General features: G+C 49.2%; 6 protein-coding genes across 6 annotated transcripts; 4 read left to right on the top strand and 2 right to left on the bottom strand.

Annotated features, from left to right (window-relative positions):
• The first annotated feature begins 644 nt into the window (after nucleotides 1-644).
• BJ212DRAFT_1361243 (Gpr1 family protein) lies at nucleotides 645-2,175 on the top strand. The gene is made up of 4 exons (XM_041335907.1): nucleotides 645-858; nucleotides 914-1,086; nucleotides 1,349-1,502; nucleotides 1,554-2,175. Exons 1-4 carry the CDS (start codon nucleotides 767-769, stop codon nucleotides 1,792-1,794), a joined length of 660 nt encoding a protein of 219 aa, XP_041192002.1. The 5' UTR covers nucleotides 645-766; the 3' UTR covers nucleotides 1,795-2,175.
• A 3,118-nt stretch (nucleotides 2,176-5,293) lies between these two features.
• BJ212DRAFT_1463035 (NAP-domain-containing protein) lies at nucleotides 5,294-6,805 on the top strand (the record flags this gene model as incomplete). The annotated part of the gene is made up of 4 exons (XM_041338941.1): nucleotides 5,294-5,653; nucleotides 5,716-6,205; nucleotides 6,254-6,432; nucleotides 6,486-6,805. 4 exons carry the CDS (start codon nucleotides 5,294-5,296, stop codon nucleotides 6,612-6,614), a joined length of 1,158 nt encoding a protein of 385 aa, XP_041192003.1. The 3' UTR covers nucleotides 6,615-6,805.
• A 352-nt stretch (nucleotides 6,806-7,157) lies between these two features.
• Nucleotides 7,158-8,644, bottom strand: BJ212DRAFT_1447506 (uncharacterized protein; the record flags this gene model as incomplete). Its single annotated transcript, XM_041338410.1, is given in 10 exon segments — nucleotides 7,158-7,259; nucleotides 7,316-7,507; nucleotides 7,562-7,621; nucleotides 7,641-7,736; nucleotides 7,787-7,837; nucleotides 7,892-7,974; nucleotides 8,025-8,092; nucleotides 8,148-8,385; nucleotides 8,437-8,509; nucleotides 8,564-8,644. 10 exon segments carry the CDS (start codon nucleotides 8,642-8,644, stop codon nucleotides 7,158-7,160), a joined length of 1,044 nt encoding a protein of 347 aa, XP_041192004.1.
• A 2,309-nt stretch (nucleotides 8,645-10,953) lies between these two features.
• On the top strand, nucleotides 10,954-12,587 carry BJ212DRAFT_1481872 (uncharacterized protein; the record flags this gene model as incomplete). Its single annotated transcript, XM_041340323.1, has 7 exons — nucleotides 10,954-11,316; nucleotides 11,370-11,497; nucleotides 11,552-11,675; nucleotides 11,730-11,939; nucleotides 11,998-12,308; nucleotides 12,357-12,489; nucleotides 12,555-12,587. 7 exons carry the CDS (start codon nucleotides 10,954-10,956, stop codon nucleotides 12,585-12,587), a joined length of 1,302 nt encoding a protein of 433 aa, XP_041192005.1.
• Nucleotides 12,588-14,029: 1,442 nt separating this feature from the next.
• On the top strand, nucleotides 14,030-15,240 carry BJ212DRAFT_1481873 (uncharacterized protein; the record flags this gene model as incomplete). The annotated part of the gene is made up of 4 exons (XM_041340324.1): nucleotides 14,030-14,177; nucleotides 14,237-14,243; nucleotides 14,307-14,383; nucleotides 14,756-15,240. 4 exons carry the CDS (start codon nucleotides 14,030-14,032, stop codon nucleotides 15,238-15,240), a joined length of 717 nt encoding a protein of 238 aa, XP_041192006.1.
• A 672-nt stretch (nucleotides 15,241-15,912) lies between these two features.
• On the bottom strand, nucleotides 15,913-17,238 carry BJ212DRAFT_1361281 (uncharacterized protein). Its single transcript, XM_041335908.1, has 5 exons — nucleotides 16,683-17,238; nucleotides 16,549-16,626; nucleotides 16,478-16,497; nucleotides 16,150-16,410; nucleotides 15,913-16,067 (listed from the first exon to the last, which is right to left on the bottom strand). The coding sequence occupies exons 1-4, from the start codon at nucleotides 17,225-17,227 to the stop codon at nucleotides 16,331-16,333; spliced, it is 723 nt and encodes a 240-aa protein (XP_041192007.1). The 5' UTR covers nucleotides 17,228-17,238; the 3' UTR covers nucleotides 15,913-16,067; nucleotides 16,150-16,330.
• Between the last annotated feature and the right edge of the window lie 703 nt (nucleotides 17,239-17,941).

Consider the following 17,941-nt stretch of genomic DNA (forward strand, 5'->3'; position numbering starts at 1 on the left):
GACCCACTAGTCTTGATGGGTCGAAAGATAGTACATACATAAGAGTACATATGAAAACTTCGCAGGTAAGCCGACCTGCCAGATCCTGTGAAACTCGCTTCAGCGGCACACTGCTAGGTTACCGCTAGTCTGTCAGATACACCTAATCTGGACAGTATATCGTGACTTGAGCAGGCGCCGTACGCAGATAGTGTTGAGTCGTTTGCTTTTGCCCTAAGAAGGATGCAACACATGTGATCTGATAGAGAGGACCAAGCTGTATCGCTTTTGACGATTTTTATTTGGGGTGCTTCTTTCCAGCGCTTCCCAAGGTTTGACTAGATGTGAATCCGGGGTAACCAACGTGATGCCAAGACCGCGTAAGTATTTCCAGGCAGCGCCGGTAAAGGCCCTTTGAACCGTGATGAGGGAATTAGTTTCAATCGCGGCGGCCGTTTGTTATACAGCGTCAATAGCGAACTTGGTTGATTATAATGGGCATTAAGATCAAGTGATAGAGCGTGGCGCGATGTACATGGAGTTCGTTTTAGCTAGAAGCGACCTCAGCTGAGTACAGATATAAATATTTTATTTTGGCACATCTAAAGTCATTTGATTAATTATGTCATGATCAATTCAATACAATGCGGCGTGCTTAGTCATACCATTCTTCGGGATCTGTTCTCCCCGCTGGATAAATAGTGGGTTCGATTGATTTTTAACCTTGTCCGCGTTGGTCAAATTCTCTCTTCCGTCCATTTTCTCAACCCGCTCATTGTTCCTCAACATGTCCGACGTCGAAAAGGCTAACTCCACCCACCAGAACTATGTGAAGCTCAATGGACCTCCGCCAACGCGCATTGCTAACCCAGGTGCACTGTAAGTTCACCGTGTTTGTCACGCCCGCCGGCGCTCTAAGCTCATTGTATATCAGTGGTTTGTTCTCGTTCGCGTCCACGACTTTCATTCTGTCGCTCTACAACGTCAACGCCCGTGGAGTCGTTGTCCCGAATGTAGTCGTCGGCATGGCTTGCTTCTGTGGTGGTCTTGCCCAGCTTCTTGCTGGTATGTGGGAGTTTCCACGCGGCAATGTATTTGGTGCAACAGGTTAGTGACTTGGTTGTAATTGGTGTCTTTGCCTATCATGACTGGTGTGTCGTGGACGTGTATTACTTTTTGACACGACGCGATCGCCGAAGTCATGTGATCTGGATCGAAGCTTACCTATTTTTGCTTGATCTGTTCCTTGTGTTCGGTGCCAGGCAGAACATTCTGCAGCGACGTAGATGGTGTTGAATTGACCCGTATTCTTTATTTCGCTAATTCCATCAAAATCTAAATATGATGCTGACTATGTTACGTTGGTCAGCTTTCACATCCTACGGCGCGTTCTGGATGTCATACGCCACTATTTTCATACCCGATTCCGGAATTATAGCTGCGTATGGTACCAATGAGGATGAACTGCATCAAGCGCTCGGCATTTACCTGATCACCTGGTTTGTTTTCACGTTCTTGCTCATGTACGTCGTCCTCTTTTAGATTTTATGCAGCTTCTAATGCGTCCTCAATAGGCTTGGTGCGCTACGCCGTAACATCAGCTTCGTCGCGCTTCTCTTCTTCCTGTGCATCACCTTTGTGCTTCTCGCGGTCGGCATCTGGACGAGCAAGCTCAACGTCTCAAAGGCTGGCGGTGCATTCGGCATCCTCACTGCCATGATTGCATACTACTGTGCTCTTTCAGAGTTGCTAGTCAAGGGAGAGAGTTGGTTTACCCTTCCTTTGGGAACCATCAAGCAAGCACACATGGACTAAATGCCAGATTGATCAAGTCCGCATGGGATAGATATTTAGTCGACATCTTGCATCGTGGACGCCAGTCTGGGACTACCCATTTCTACATCTTTCCCTCAAAAATGATTAGTATTCAATCATTCCTCCCATTTACGTTTTGTCCTTTGATACCCTGCGATACCATCCTCCAATCTGACGACGCATTTCGCAATACTATTCCTCACGGTCCTCAACCTGTAGATCACTCCTTTGACTTTGGATTCCTATGTCTCGCGCATTCACATTTCAAACCTCTTGTTACTATATTCAACTGATTCGTAATGTTGATAATGCGATGATTGAACATCTTGACGTAAGCATCTGATATCAAAAAGAAGGGCGAGCGATGGAAGCTTGTTGCCACGAACTTGCAACTATCGGATAACTTTTCCAATTTCGGACGAGTCTTGGTATCATAAAATTAAGGACCAACGTTCATATCTAACTTGGGAAGCTCCTCATACATGCTGCTCGGGCGTTTTGTGATCACAATTATAAATATTATAAATACCGCACTCCACTCTCAGGTTCCAGGGTCACCCCGGTTCGAGCAATGGAGAGCAGTTCTTGGTGGGAAGCATTTTCAATCAGTGTGGGGGACACGAGGAATTCAGGGGAGACAGATCATTTTGCTCCCTGAAGGTGCTATTTTGAAGGCGTGGCCTGCGACCGAAGACGTGATGGGGTTAACTGGGAGTTCCCCGCCCCGATATGTATTCAATCGCATCAGGAATTTCATTCCAACAGTCTGACGCGGGTGACTCGGAGAAGGCTATGTAGACGTCACTCGCAATACTTATGTCACTCGTAAATATGGGCGACGCGAACAAAACCACCGATAAGGACCATTTCCAGCGCATCATACGTACGTATGTCGAAGCTTGTTGATTTCAATCACCATGAGGACTCTTCGTTTCGGCAAAGAGGACAGGGGTGGAAACTTTGCGGTGCAACGAGGTACTATGCGATGTGATGAACCCGGCTGCAGAGGCGATATCGATACCGTGGAGTTATTCTTTCGCAAACAGAATGAATCCGGCACGATCGGAGCGGCTCATCGTTTGGCTTGGCACATTCCCCACAATATTCGGGTGACGATGTCGTCGAAATATACTGTGTGAAGTGGGGGGTGACTTTGCCCGCACTGAGTGGGGTTGAGACAGGATCCTTGGATTAACGGAAGCTCATCGCTATAATTTTAAACAAAACACACGGGTACTATGATGTCCAAAGAGTAAGAAAACTCACAGAATCTGGGACCGAAGTCTCGAGCGTGGGACAGGATCTGAGCCCAGTCAAACATCAAGGGGATAACAGGACGGTACGTGAGTTACCGAGAGTACGGTTCCGATAGGTGCGGCTTGTTGGGCCTCAGAAGCAATATTTGCCAACAAGATAGAAGCAGACTACATGAAGGAACGCTGTGGGTCTATCTTGATAACCTGACATTCCGTTCCAGGCGTCAAGTTTGCGATGACGTCAGGTTCGACGCCAGGAACTAAATGTGTCGGGTTGGAACACCGAGTACCCAAACCATGATGACCTGAGCAGACATTTCTGACCTCGCCGTCGGTGCACCCCTCTGCCTCTAGAATCAGAATCGGAGTATCTTCGTTAGGAGAACTCGCGACACGTACTATAAGATAGCCCAGAAAGTTGTTGGCGTTGTTCGTCTTGACTTGTTGTACAGCAGGGAAATACAGAAATTTTGAATCTACTTGCACATGAGACCGTGGTAGCGGATCGACCAAAGCTATGAGTAAGGGACAATGTCATTAGTATTGCGAGAGTGTTTTGACGGGGGCTCACTATGCAAACCGGCTGTAGGGAGCCTGAACGGTTATCAGGGTGTCAAAACGGGGCTTAAGCCCTTCGTCAAGAACATTGTCTTGACGAAGGGCTTAAGCTCCGAGAAAGGTGAACACGTCCCTGGTCACATTGGTCCCGGCCAGCCTCCAAGGATAGATTGCGCTTACATGGACGCCAGTTGAAACACGCTCGTCTTCATTATCCGACATGGGTTCCTTCGATGAGAACAACGATCGGATGATTAAGTACCCCGTTTTGCTTGCGCGACCTAATTGTAGGGTCCACATTTGAACAGCTGCCAACATATCTCATCTTCAATTCTTGGCTGCGATTTCTTTGAGAAAATTCATACACCACTTGACAAATATGACTAGTATGAGCAATCGTATGAGCGGGAATGAATCAACTGGAGCTTCATGGCAGGCTGACGGAAGAAGGGATGCTACGAATGAATGTAATAGCAAACCCCAAAATGAATCTGTTTGATTCGTTCGGATGGTGTTCGGAAAGAGCAGATAGAAGGGGTAACGTAATACGACTGACCAGGATAGGTCGCACACGGTGGCGGTGGGAGGAGCTAGCTAGTAGCCAATGGGCTCTTGGTTAATTTCACCATATTCTATTTTGGATGAGGCGCAAAGGAATTATTTAGATTGGGGAAGAGGGATGGCACTCCTGGCAGCTAGCCAAAAACTAATCCGAGCAGCTGCAGCGAAGGGGAGGACATTGCCCATAGAAATGTGAGGTACCACATCGAGAAGTTGCGCCATGACGTGAAGGAGAGGATATCCAAAGATCATGCGACGCCTTCAGGTAGACAATGTCCTGAATATAATACGTACTCATGATCAACTAATCAATTGGGTTGGGTTGATGGAAACAAGGTCGTGATGGCATTCTTTAAAAGATAAGGATTACCAAACACCAGTGTCAGTGAAATGTAGGCCTTTAGTAGCAATAATAAGTTGTGATACGTACGCCACAGGCAAACTCTCAGATAGATCGAGCCATGAGTCCTCATCGCAGGTGACTGAGCCTGAGGAACTGACACTTCACCGCTTCTTGGTTAGCTCTGGCGGCTCACGAAGGATCGGTCACAAAAAACACGATCCGACATGGTTGACTGCCAAGTCTTTCAGACCATGGATACAGCTGACTCAAATCTGCCATGGTCCTGATTGGTGTCAGAAGTTGACCTAGCTAGTGGTGGTGTGTCTTGGTAGCCGAACTATGTGAACACGGAGTGTGGAGGGTACCCAAACGGTACAGGCTATACATCCTCGCGACATTCGCGCGGTGGCACCTTGTGACCTAATTGCGGCGACTATGATTGCCATCCATGGCAAACTGCCCTCATAAACCAGCCATGATGGCTGGATCAAGCAAGAAACGAGGCATAGATTGGTCTATATCGGTTGTATATGAAGTGAGTAGCGTGATCTTATACATAGCGCAGATCATACCCGAGAATTCAAAGGCCCTTGACATGTCACCTCACCAGCCAACGCCGTCAATGCCATGCCTTGAGTTGGCAGTAACCTGAAGGAGCTTGCAGGGCTGCTTGTAAGACGCGACCGGCATGGACCGAAACTCCGCTTGCTTTACATTTGCGCGCTTGTTTACTGATTTTCGACAACAAATTTACGGGTCATCTCTTTTCTATCTGCCCATCATGTCCTCTAACGTGCCCATTGCTCATGGTGATATTACAGCACCGACTCCACAGAACACTCCCTTGACGCACGCTCCCATCGCTGCTGGTCTTTCGCGTCCAACAGTCCCGGACATCTCGGAAGATAATGAGCCAGCTGAAGATGAAACTGAAGATTCTGCTCAGATGACTGGTGCTCAGGCCGCGATGTTGGGTCTTGTTCAAGGTCGTCTTGCAGATCTCGTCGGGAAGAGCTCTGGGTATATTGAGAGTCTACCCATCGGTGTGAGGAAGAGTGTAGAGGGCTTGAAAGGGGTTCAGGTCAAGCAAAATGAGCTGCAGAATCAGTACAAGCGCGAATGCCTGGAACTTGAGAAGAAGGTCCGGTATATTTTTCTTAACTTGTGTTGCTGTCTGATTTTTGATTTCTTTCTCTCTATCAGTACCTCGAACTTCAAAATCCTCTGTATGAGCGGAGAAATGCGATCATCTCGGGTTCTGCTCAAGCCACTGCGGAGGAGATCGAAGCTGGCAGTCGAGCTTCTTTGAAGGATGATCCATTATACACGCCACTTGCCAATGATGAAGTCGTACCAGCGGCTATCCCAGAGTTTTGGCTTACGGCACTCCGTAATCATGTTGGACTCTCGGAAATCATCACGGAACGAGATGCTGGTGCACTCAAGAACCTCATTGACACTCGGTTATCGTACCTTCCCAGTGACTCACCAAAACCTGGATTCAAGATCAGCTTTGTCTTCAGCCCAAATGATTACTTCGAGAATGACGTTCTTGATAAGACTTATCTCTATCAGGAGGAGGTAGGCTATACTGGTGATTTCGTGTACGATCGCGCGATCGGCACGGAGATTAAGTGGAAAGAGGAAAAAGACTTGACGAAGGAGTTCGAGATAAAAAAACAGCGAAACAAGAGTACGATCATTTGTATTCTGATTCAACACATCTCATCATTTTCTCTAGACACGAATCGCACGCGACTGGTTCGCAAAGCACGCCCAACCGACTCATTTTTCAACTTTTTCTCGCCACCTGTGCCCCCACCTGAAGAGGTGGATGAGGAGATGGATGAAGAGGACCTGGAAGAACTCGAGGAGAAACTGGAGATGGACTACCAGATTGGCGAGGATCTCAAGGAGAAGGTAGATATCCTCGCAATCTCCGGAATATTGCTGACTGATGATGAGTGCTCCAGATTATCCCGCGTGCCATTGATTATTTCACTGGCAAAGCCCTTGAGTACGACGTTATGGATGAAGACGAAGACGAATTTGATGAGTTGGACGATCAAGATGAGGATGGCCAGTTTGATGACGAGGTATGATCCTCCCATCTACTTGGACGTCATCCACTGTGGCTTATCCTTATCAAGGATTCTGATTCCGAGGTTGAGCTGCCAAGACGTCGTGGCCCTCCCAAGGGCCGCGGCGGCTTGAGTGCCGGTGCCGTCAACCCCGAAGAGTGCAAGCAGCAGTAGGCGAACATCCCATCCCCATGCTTTGAGACACCACCTTCCAAAAATTTCTGTCGTTGCATTTGTTGACATGAATTAATACGATCTCCTGCCTGTTTCTACATGTAAACACACCTTGCTGTGCAACTCTCATTTTTTTCTGATGCAGAACTAGTCTTCTTCTGTCGTTGCTCCAATCTCTTCTACTGACCCTACTTAACGAGGGTGTTGTATATAGCCTTAGGTCTTGCGCGGGTTTGCTTCAGTTTGCACCTAGCATAATGGAACGTAACCAATGGATGTCGTAGGGGCTTCCTCTTTGTTTGCGATGTACTACTTAGGACGGTTTGTATATTCTTCGTACAATACATCCACAATTCACAGATTCATTGTCCTCGTAGATACTTGATTTGTTTACTCGGTCGGAACCTCTGCCTGAGGAGTGAGGCGAACTGCATGCCTCCTGTCACCAAGATTGAAGTCTGCAGTCGCAGAGTGGGCAGTGACTCGGTTGTCCTGCAGACGAGATGGGTTCAGCAACTGATCACGCGAAAGAAGCACAATTCACTTACCCAGACAACAACAGTGCCAGCCTCATACCTCGCACGAATCTGGAAGTCTGCGCCCTTTGCAATGTGGTCGAACAAGAATTTCAGGAGGTACTCAGATTCCTCCGTCTTGAAGCCGACGATACGGCGAGTGAAGCCCTGGTTCACGTAGAGTGCTTTTTCCCCGGTCACGGGGTGCCGGCGAACGAGGGGATGCTTTACGACGACGAGATCAGCGTGTGCGATATTAAAAGGTAAGATGTCATCTACCTCAGTCAGTATAGGCTCTCGACGCACAACCCCACCACGCCTGCGGGAGGACTCTGCTTGCTCGAAGGCGCTAGTGCACGGCACGCAAGCCTTCGAGGCGTTTCTTAAACTCGGGGGAAAGACGGTTGTATGCCTCTACCTGAGAAGCAAATAGGGTGTCACCGCCGACTGCTGGCTGTGCTGAAATTAGTTTTGCCACAGATAAGAATGATAGGGGGGATATACCTGATCTAGAATGAAGAAGAATGTGGTTCCGGCGGGCTGTTTCTCGTAGGACTAATGGGGACGTCAGATAGGGGGCAAGTTACAGCAGGAGGAGGTTGTACTGACAACGTCGGAATGCCATTGAGTGCGATTGATGCGTTCGTCAGATATAATCTCCTTCAGCATGTCATGTTCAGAACCCCGATAAACTATAGTCAAGGTGAGAATAGGATATAGCCGTGGCGATAAACAGCCTCACCGACGTGGAACTCTGGGTACCCCTTGACATTCCCCGAGGTCGGATGTCTCTGAATTCGTCCAAAGTGCCTGGCAAACCAATATCATGAGTCCACATGCTCGTTACAAACGCAGTGTACCGCACTTGGCGATCTCGATCTGCCTATCAGGTCCTATATCCTTGAAGTCTTGATTGCGGAAGATAAGGACCTTCCTCTCCGCGGCGTACAGAGCGAGCTCATTGAGACCCTCCTCGCTCAATTGGGAAATTTGCACACCGGAGACCTCGGTCCCGAGAAAAGGGCTCAGATGGGTGACATTTGTCTCGGGCGTCAATAGGTGTGGCTTTGCACGGTCCGCCTTGGCACCGGGGTCCGTGTGCTCTATCTTTGATGTTAGTTCCAGGCCTCCTTCGACTGACGACATTCACAGACCGTAGACTTGCGTTGGAGGGAATTTCTCGTTCGGGTCATAATAGGGGTAGTAGAATGGGTATGAAGGGCCCTTCTGTAAACATGCATTGTCAGGATGATCGAGGATTACAACACATGGACAACGTACATCCTCTTTCGTAGCTGTTAACTTGAGATCGGCAATAGCGTCTGTGACGGGAGGTACGATATCTGAAACTGAAGGCGCCATTGCAACTGATTGTGTCGATGAAGGATGGACGATACGCAAAGAACTGGGATACTGCCTTTATATGTTGCATATGAGCGCTGGAGGGGTGGGACTCTGATACGCATCGTTGGCATTGCATGAGCATGCAATCTTGAAGCTAGATGGCTCATTGATCGCTGCAATAGATAGGCAACCATTGCGGGGTGCCCAACAATAATAATAGGCTGTTGTGATAGGAGGTTGATCAGAAGACACTGCAGTTGGACTCTGGACCTAAGGAGATAACAGGTCCTGGCGAGCTATGGGGAGCGAATGACGCAAAGTTGCGCCCCAACCTGCTGATTATGATGTTCTCAAAACACGCAATGAACTCACTACTGTCCCCGGTTAGTATGATGCGTGACCATGTGCCACTGACCGGGAACTGTTGTCTCGGTAAGTTTAGGACACCCAGTCGAAGGCGGGCCGGGTAAATTCATTCCGTTCAACTGGACTGGTCATGTGTGCCTCCACATTAATTGCTTAATCGCAAGAGGCGTTGCGTCATATATCCTGCGGCTCATTCGCTAAGAGTTGGTGGAGCTGTCACGATACTCACCTGGGAAACGGATCCTAACCACTCTCCACTGCTGTCCTTGACCTTCGAATCCCTGAAGAATAGCACACGACGATTTTTGTTCCAAGCCTATGCATGGGGGTGTCTTACATTTGTCTCAACCTAGACACTAAGTTCAGTACCGAGCACTGAGCATGGGAGAATGCGTGAGCCAGAATGTGAGCGACCATATTTTATGACGTTCAAAATGATGCTACCTTCATACTATAACTTGAGACAACCTATGATACAGAGGTCAATATCGATGTACGCAACTACTATTATCAAAGACTCGACGTCGAGATCCAACGTACTTCGCTGTCTTTGCATAAGAGAATACTGCTTGTGCCACGTCACGGATATAATGTGCCCAGCCGATAACAAAGCATCGCAGACGTATCAGTCTAGATCCACCAGAGTACATCAGGAGTGCCACGCAGCGGACAAAATGGTTCAAGAGTACTCACGATACAATTACTCCTGCCATTCGTTTGGCGTCACTTATGACAGCGATTAACTCTTGATGCCCGGCTTCAGTCGTGATGTCCGATTCCCAACCAATCGATTGGAATGTCGCCTGCTGTTGGAAATTCGGGGACCATGCAGCCACTGTATTTTTCCATGTAACAGAAAACCAAGTTTCTGTTCTATGACGTTGATACCATGGAGTCTGGGTGCGGTGGTTGTTGGTTCAAGGTTCCGAAATCTGTCCCTCATCTTTTGTCCGCAGTGATCCCAGCCGAGGGATTATTGAATTCACTAGGGGAATTGATGTCGAGAAAGAGAACAGGATTGCGGCGGAATGCAATGGCGAGAGTGACGATGAGAGCCATCAATGGCTTGCCCTCGTAAAGGAAACTTGGATCCTTGAATGCTCTGGGATACATTGGATGAATTAAACGTCGAACGCTGCCCGGACAAGCATCTTGTACACCCCGTAGTAGCCGTTGTATCAGCCAGAATTTGAGCAAATCGTTCGAGGTCCATTTGGTCCAGCATGGTCGATCGAAAGAAGATGCTATCAGTTGTTGGTCAAGACTGGATTGCGTCACCGTGAAAAATGGCACGAATCAGAAAAGGCTAACGAAGTTGAGTCGGAGCATGGATTGCGTCGGCCCTCTCCTGGTAGACTTCCTCACAAAGTCCGAATCACATACCATCATGATGTAGTACCACAGTGGTGCAGGTCATTCGGAAGCGTTACAGTGATAGGACAATTGTGACATGGTATGTTGAATTCGTCGACTGGGAGCGTTGATGGAAGGGAAGTTCATGGATTATGCATGTAAGTCTGGGATGGCCCGCAATGTGCACTCGTTCAACATTTGGTCGTATGCACTTGTGATTTGTGATCAAGGCGAACAATTATTTAAGTGAGTGTATGGGGACCGACATCTTATACCTCGTGCTGATCTGATGCTATAGCTAGGTTTCTGTGCGAGCTTCGTGTGAAACCGTTCTTCGTGACTTCGTATGAATCTGAGTAGAATTGGGCAATTTGGGCTCTGTTGTGCACAGCCAGCAGCCTCGTTGAATGCCTCGTGGCTTCCTAACGTAAAACTCTTCGAATTTGTCAAGGCTTCATATGATTGGTAGAATTGGGCCAGGACTTCGTGTTGTGCACAGTTCCTGACGGTTAATTCGGTCAAGTACCCCAACCGCCCTCCTGCCCTCCTTCCTTCTCCCTCCTACATCTCCTCTGACCTATCCTCTGACCTAATGCCATCTGATTGAAATGCACTTTAAATTTACGTTGTCCCTTGAGCGTTTCGAAAAGGTCATTCCAATTCTTTCGAAGCGCCCTAAAACCCAAGGTATCCCTAAAGACATCTCTAATCCCGTTCCTGCACCAATCCTCTCTTCGAATTCTTTGCCAGTCCATCTCGTCTCTGCAAGCAATAAACCAGGTCTCGAAGAATTCTCCACTGGTTTTCCTTCCGCAGGGTACCCTTGGAGTGCATCCCCTGCCCGCGAAGCTTCCGACATCGCTCAGGTAGCTTTGCCTTTGGTACAGGCTTTTACGGGTGTAATTCCACTTGTCGGTGCTCCGATGAAAGCGGCTATTGGCGGATTATTGGGAATCCTTCAAGTTGTAAATGTGAGTGCTTGTTGAATGATGACGATGCTTCTGGATTTCGAGGGCCATCACAGACATGCGATCAGAACAAGGCGGCCTTAGATGATCTGACATCGAGACTCCATCGACTATACTACCATTTGTGCAACGCCCCACCTGCCCTGGATCCTCTTGAACATTCCCGGAGAGACATCTTAGCTAGGTAAACCCCTTGTGGATGTGCGCTTGAATTTACCCGACACTGAGCCGCACTCAGGAAGCTGCAAGACACCTCAACCCGCCTGAAAAAGTTGCATAAACGTCGTCTCGCGTACACATCTGTCACACAAGCTATCACCGGATGCTCAACTGACATCGACCGTTATCTGATGGAGTGTTTGGTTGTGTTCTACCCCCTAGAGATCGCTTGCATTTACTCACTACTCTATGGCTAGTGGTCGTCTCAAATGCAAAGTCAACGCGAAACACACGAATTGTTTATAATTTCGCGGAGGCGGCAAGAGGGTCCTCAGAATATCGAACAGTCCTTTGCGAGAGCATCTGCATCACATTTAACCGGAACCGTCGCGCTTGGCTGCGTGACTTTGGTAGATGCAACAGGCCACAACCATGCAATATCACTGAACCTCTGCGCCTCATTTCAGGTCTGCTCACAACCCCAAGATCTTTCTTGTAGAAGCTTACTCATCAAATTGTCTTTAGCAATTCAATAACATGCTCCGAGTTCTGTTTGAACGCGGTGCGAAAGAAGCACAAATTCAAAGACGGTATATAGAAGAAGGAAAGTATGATTTGTGCGTTGACGAGGGCACGCAAGTAACTCCACTTACAAGCGACAAATGGTCAAGCATTGAACCAGGCACGACGATTGTGATGAGGGTTACCATCCAACAGAAAACGAGATCAAGCATTGAAGTTGACTACCGATGTCATTTTTGTGGCGCTGTGAATCGCCTTGACGCCAAGTCTGTGAAATATCGTTCTGGAGGGCGGACTGTTTGCTCGACTGATTGGTGAGTATGTTTGTAATCCAAGTCTTGATGGTACCTAACGACGAGAAGTCGAGAATGCAAACGACGCTTCCAGATCACCCGTGACCAACATAAGTGGAGCACACGATCATCTCACAGTGACTTCAATCACATGACTAACGCAGAAACACTCCTCGTTCGCAACTTTCATGTCGAGCAAATTGTATGTCATTTGGGAACTTCGCTAGCAATGTTAAGCTGAGATCTCGATGTACCTTCTGCTCTCAGCCTGTGCGTGATCTCGTGTTTCGACGTTCTTAGACGACGCTGACGGTGCCATGTCCGTGTCCCGCTCTCAGGAAGTGCGTGATCTCGTGTTTCGACGTTCTTGGGCGACGCTAACGGTGCCGCGGCCATGTCCTGCTCTCAGTATGTGCGTGATCTTGTATTTCGACGTTCTTGGGCGACGCTGACGGTGCCACGGCCATGTCCCGCTCTCAGTGGGTGCGTGATCTCGTGTTTCGACGTTCTTGGGCGACGCTGATGGTGCCACGGCCATGTCCCGCTCTCAGTCTGTGCGTGATCTCATGTTTCGACGTTCTTGGGCGACGCTGACGGTGTTACGGCCATGTCCCGCTCTCAGGATGTGCGTGATCTGTATTTCGAGGTTCTTGGGCGACGCTGACGGTGCCACGGCCATGTCCCGCTCTCAGAGAGTACGTGATATTGTGTTTCGACGTTCTTGGGCGACGCTGACGGTGCCACGGCCATGTCCCGCTCTCAGTATGTGCGTGATCTCGTGTTTCGAGGTTGTTGGGCGACGCTGACGGTGGCACGGCCATGTCCCGCTCTCAGAGAGTGCGTGATCTTGTGTTTCGAGGTTCTTGGGCGACGCTGACGGTGCCACGGCCATGTCCCGCTCTCAGTATGTGCGTGATCTCGTGTTTCGACGTTCTTGGGCGACGCTGATGGTGCCACGGCCATGTCCCGCTCTCAGTGGGTGCGTGATCTCGTGTTTCGACGTTCTTGGGCGACGCTGACGGTGCCACGACCCTGTCCCGCTCTCAGTCTGTGCGTGATCTCGTGTTTCGACGTTCGACGACGACGCTGACGGTGGCACGGCCATGTCCCGCTCTCAGGATGTGCGTGATCTCGTGTTTCGACGTTCTTCGACGATGCTGATGGTGGCGCGGCCATGTCCCGCTCTCAGGATGTGTGTGATCTCGTGTTTCGACGTTCTTCGACGACGCTGACGGTGCCACGGCCATGTCCCGCTCTCAGTCTGTGCGTGATCTCGTGTTTCGACGTTCTTCGACGACGCTGACGGTGCCACGGCCATGTCCCGCTCTCAGAGAGTGCGTGATCTTGTGTTTCGAGGTTCTTGGGCGACGCTGACGGTGCCACGGCCATGTCCTGCTCTCAGAGAGTGCGTGATCTCGTGTTTCGACATTCTTGGGCGACGCTGACGGTGCCACGGCCATGTCCCGCTCTCAGTCTGTGCGTGATCTCATGTTTCGAGGTTCTTGGGCGACGCTGACGGTGTTATGGCCTATGTCCCGCTCTCAGGATGTGCGTGATCTGTATTTCGACGTTCTTGGGCGACGCTGACGGTGCCACGGCCATGTCCCGCTCTCAGAGAGTGCGTGATCTCGTGTTTCGACATTCTTGGGCGACGCTGATGGTGCCACGGCCATGTCCCGCTCTCAGTCTGTGCGTGATCTTGTGTTTCGACGTTCTTTGGCGACGCTGACGGTACCACGGCCATGTCCCGCTCTCAGCTTGAAGTGCGTGATCTCGTCCGCCCGACCCGCTGCTTGTTGACCCCAGCACTACCAGGCAGCGTTTTTACGCCGTCTTCGCGAGACCCCGGTCACGTACCCCCCCAAATAGGTCATGTTCCGCCCTCATGTGGTATGTGATCTTGTCTTTGGGATGAACAGTGAACACTAACTCTTTCATTGCACTAATAGACAGTGCGTGCTTCTACATCATGCAATTTCAGAGCATGTCTTTGTACTGATTGTATGTAGCATAATATAGGTACAGCGGCATCGAGGAGATCGAAGAAGACAGCAGTCAAGACGAAGAGGGGGATGGAACGGAACAAGACTCAGATGGTGAGCCTTGGTAGCCGTAGAGGACGTGGACAGACGTGGATTCCGGAATTGACCATTGTCCGTGGGATATAAAGAAAACTATCTTCTATGTGCAGCTTGTCCAGACCTGATTGCTCATATCTATCTATGTCCTTGAGATCTGACTTGTAGCTACCACAACGAAAATCCAAACGACATTCTCGTTTTGCCTGCAGAGCGCCCGATCACTTGTCGTTTCCCATGATATACACCGCTGCCGGTTAAGTTATATACCTCCTCACATAAGGGCCTGGACAGCTACATTTATTTGTTTCGCAGTTTATTTTGTTCGCAACAATATGTGCAAACAACCGTGACAAGGGAGAGTTCTTTGATGCGGCTCATCGTGGGAAGAAGCCTACTATCACGAGTATGAGAGGTCGTTTGCACGTGAAGTTGAAGCCTACAGATGTCTTGGACACCTCCAGGGCTCTGCCATCCCCCGGCTCTATGGTTTAGGTCGGGTCATTTCAGGCCACGGTGAAGGTCGCGCAATATCTCCCCAAGTGCTTTTCATGGAATACATCCCAGGCAAGAACCTCGCAACCATCCAAGATCCCCATTCAGTCCCTATTTCAGCATACCAAGAGCTCGTAAAGGCCGTGAGTAGCCTTGCATCTTTCGGTACCATCCATGCCGACATGCGCCCAGAAAACATTGTCGTATCTTGCAGTAACCCTAGACGCGTGGTGCTCATCGACTTTGGGGTGCGTCTATTTCGTTATACTGATGAGTCTAACGACAACTGGGAAGAGAATGTCATGACCGAAGGGGACGAGAGGGAGCTCCGGCGCTATTTGGAGAGGTCGGGCATCTGGCACCAGGAATTGTGCGCGTAATCCTCGGGGGAAAGCAGGATGGTTTAATATTCCAGATACTAAGACATGATCTAACCATCTGCGAACTTTTGCAGTGGCGTAGAGGAAAGAAAGTATTAATGGTGTACATACCATCCCAATGGAAGCCACACGCCATAATATCTGCTCTTCATTTATTGGAAACAAGGAATTCCAGCCCAGACAATGTATCCCTCCAAGCACCAACCCAATGACGGATGAAGTGGTTAATATCACAGTCAGGCCAGACGGGTTACGTGTTCTTGTGCAAGGACAGTGCGAACTGGGTTGACCTTAGTGTGTGAATGAGGCGCGCGTTTTGTGTATGCCAGCATAATGTGATTGATCGATGATTTTATAACAGTTCTGCATGCTCGTCGTTCCTACCTGCCTCTTCTTCATCGATATCAACCCCTTCAGCATAACAAAGCGATTCACATGAGGCTGTAAATCAATGAACTCTCCACCACCCATCGGCACAGTACGCAACAACCTATGGTCGGGAGTGATACCGACGATATGAGCGCTTCGGTGTGGAATCCGGTTCGTTAGTATGACAAGCTGGTCTCTGTCCGAACCACAAGTAAGCAAAACAACGACGTAAAGCGAAACATAACAGAGACGTACGAATGTTACCATGATCGAAGGCATTGATCCATGAACGGGTGAAACTCTCCTGTTCCTCATTCTGCAAAAAAGAAACTCTATATGCGCTCAAAGGAGGTAGGCCTGCTGCTGCTACACGTTCTACAGAGTGCCCTGGGATAGATGTAGATGCGAGTTGGGCGAGTGAGGCGATGGGTGGTGTGTTTAGGACATTGAGATCGCTTCTTATTTATCTTTATTGATGAGTTTCAGTGTGCGTGTCGTGAGCTTTCATGTCACTGAACAAAAAGGGAGGGAGGTACCGTACTGATTACTACATCTGCAACGCCACCACTGAAGCTTGTGTTTACCAGTATCCCGCCCATTTTCCGTGGGTCCGGTGTTGACTTTGAATCTGAAGTTCGGCTGTTTCGGGAAGACGGGAAGAGGCCATAAATGCCATTAGGCCATTTCAGATGGACATTGTGTGCCCATTCAGAGCCGAAGTCTAGGACATGTCGATTATCGCAAGTGCATAGAGGTATTGGATGAAAATGAGGGTAGAGGGGAGGATTATAGGATCTGGTACTGCGAAACATCAAATTTCAGATATCAGATAGTTGAACACCATTAAATAAAAAGTCGCCAGTCTTACCTGACGAAGACCCTTTGAACCTGACACGAATCTTAAGCGACATCTGCAAGCATCCCGCAGGTAAGAATCACCTCTGCCACGTTCTGTCAAATGTACTATGGGCGAGGGAGACGGTGGGAGAGGGGAATGCGCGGAGGAAAGATGGGTTTCTGCTCAGAGAGGGACTCGGTGGGTGGTGTAATGGACGTGATTGGGTGAGACGCACTTGCGAAACAATGTTTGGGTACTGGAGACTACTTCGCCGATGTGCCAGGAGTCTGGGTTTGTGTCTTCAGTTCCAGAGCGGAACTCATCTATGGCGCGGAAGAAGGCAGATGGTGAGAATTGCGGAGTGTATCTGCGTTCATCCTCGGAAGTTAGTGGTCTTGAAGGAACGAGTACGTGTTTGACTTTCAGGTTTGAGAAGGAATTTGACGGAATGAGTTTGAAGATTAAGCAATCGGTGGTTCTGTGCTTGGGAGAGAAGGATGAGAAGAGGAAGTGGAAATCATCGTTGGCATCTTCGAACACAAATGGCTCCCACTTGCGTTGTGATTCACCACCGACAGCTGACCCAAGATTTGAGTGATTGAGCAGTGCCTCTACGATGCGATGCTGCACCTGCCACAAATCTGGACGAGCGAGAAGAAACTGGGGGAGAATGTGAGGCTCAAGACTGGGATCAGCTCCCTGCAGGGAGAAGCGCAAGCCAAGTGCGAATAGCGATCGTGACAGCGGGATATCAGGAAGAGGTGGGGTGCAATTCCACATCGCGACAAGCCCACTTTGAGATAAGATACCGGCAGGCACATTCCCCTCTACGACCGAGGATGTGGGCTTCAAGGCCCAAAGGGTGGGTAGTCTGGATACAGATACCAATGTGTCGCTGATCGATACATATGTGCTTGTTCCGGTAACAGTTGAGGAGATGTAGAGGGAGGCGTTTTCATCGGCGACTCTGAGTATAGTCATGACTCAGTCCACATAGAGTACCTTTTCTTACGCCAACGACGAATGCTACCTCCGGACTCGATATATTTGCGAACAGCTTCATGATCTGCGGGAGGATGGCGCAAGAGGTGTGCCATGGATATTCTTGTACAGATAGTTGAGTGAGGGTGCTAAAGGTAGATAGCGCGGTGTCAGTATGCGTTTGATCGAGAGAAGGAACGATTGGGTGTACACACTAGCACGTTCATTGAAGTGGGTAACATTCCAAATTCGCGGAGTCTCAAAAAGCCTGTGTTGTGCACAGCTAACAGCCTCATGGATTCCTGATGAGTTAAGTACCTCAACCGCCTTGCTGCCCTCCTTCCTTCGCTCTCCTACATATCCTCTGACCTATCCTCTAGCTAAATCGTAGACGATAAAAATACAATCACTTATCCTCTGACCTTGCTATCTGGTTGAAATGCACTTTTCGTTATCCCAGGTTTTCGGAAAGGTCATTGCAGTTCGATTTAAGCGCCCTAAAAATCAAGGACG

Source organism: Suillus subaureus (assembly GCF_016647635.1).
Source record: "Suillus subaureus strain MN1 chromosome Unknown BJ212scaffold_20, whole genome shotgun sequence".
Classification (NCBI taxonomy): domain Eukaryota; kingdom Fungi; phylum Basidiomycota; class Agaricomycetes; order Boletales; family Suillaceae; genus Suillus; species Suillus subaureus.

Coding starts and splice junctions, on each gene's coding strand:
- BJ212DRAFT_1361243 (XM_041335907.1), top strand. CDS start 767: ATGTCCGACGTCGAAAAGGCTAACTCCACCCACCAGAACTATGTGAAG. Junction 1,087..1,348: donor CAATGTATTTGGTGCAACAG/GTTAGTGACTTG, acceptor TACGTTGGTCAG/CTTTCACATCCTACGGCGCG. Junction 1,503..1,553: donor GTTTTCACGTTCTTGCTCAT/GTACGTCGTCCT, acceptor CGTCCTCAATAG/GCTTGGTGCGCTACGCCGTA.
- BJ212DRAFT_1361281 (XM_041335908.1), bottom strand. CDS start 17,227: ATGTGGAATTGCACCCCACCTCTTCCTGATATCCCGCTGTCACGATCG. Junction 16,627..16,682: donor ACCCAAACATTGTTTCGCAA/GTGCGTCTCACC, acceptor CTCTCTGAGCAG/AAACCCATCTTTCCTCCGCG. Junction 16,498..16,548: donor TTTGACAGAACGTGGCAGAG/GTGATTCTTACC, acceptor GATTCGTGTCAG/GTTCAAAGGGTCTTCGTCAG.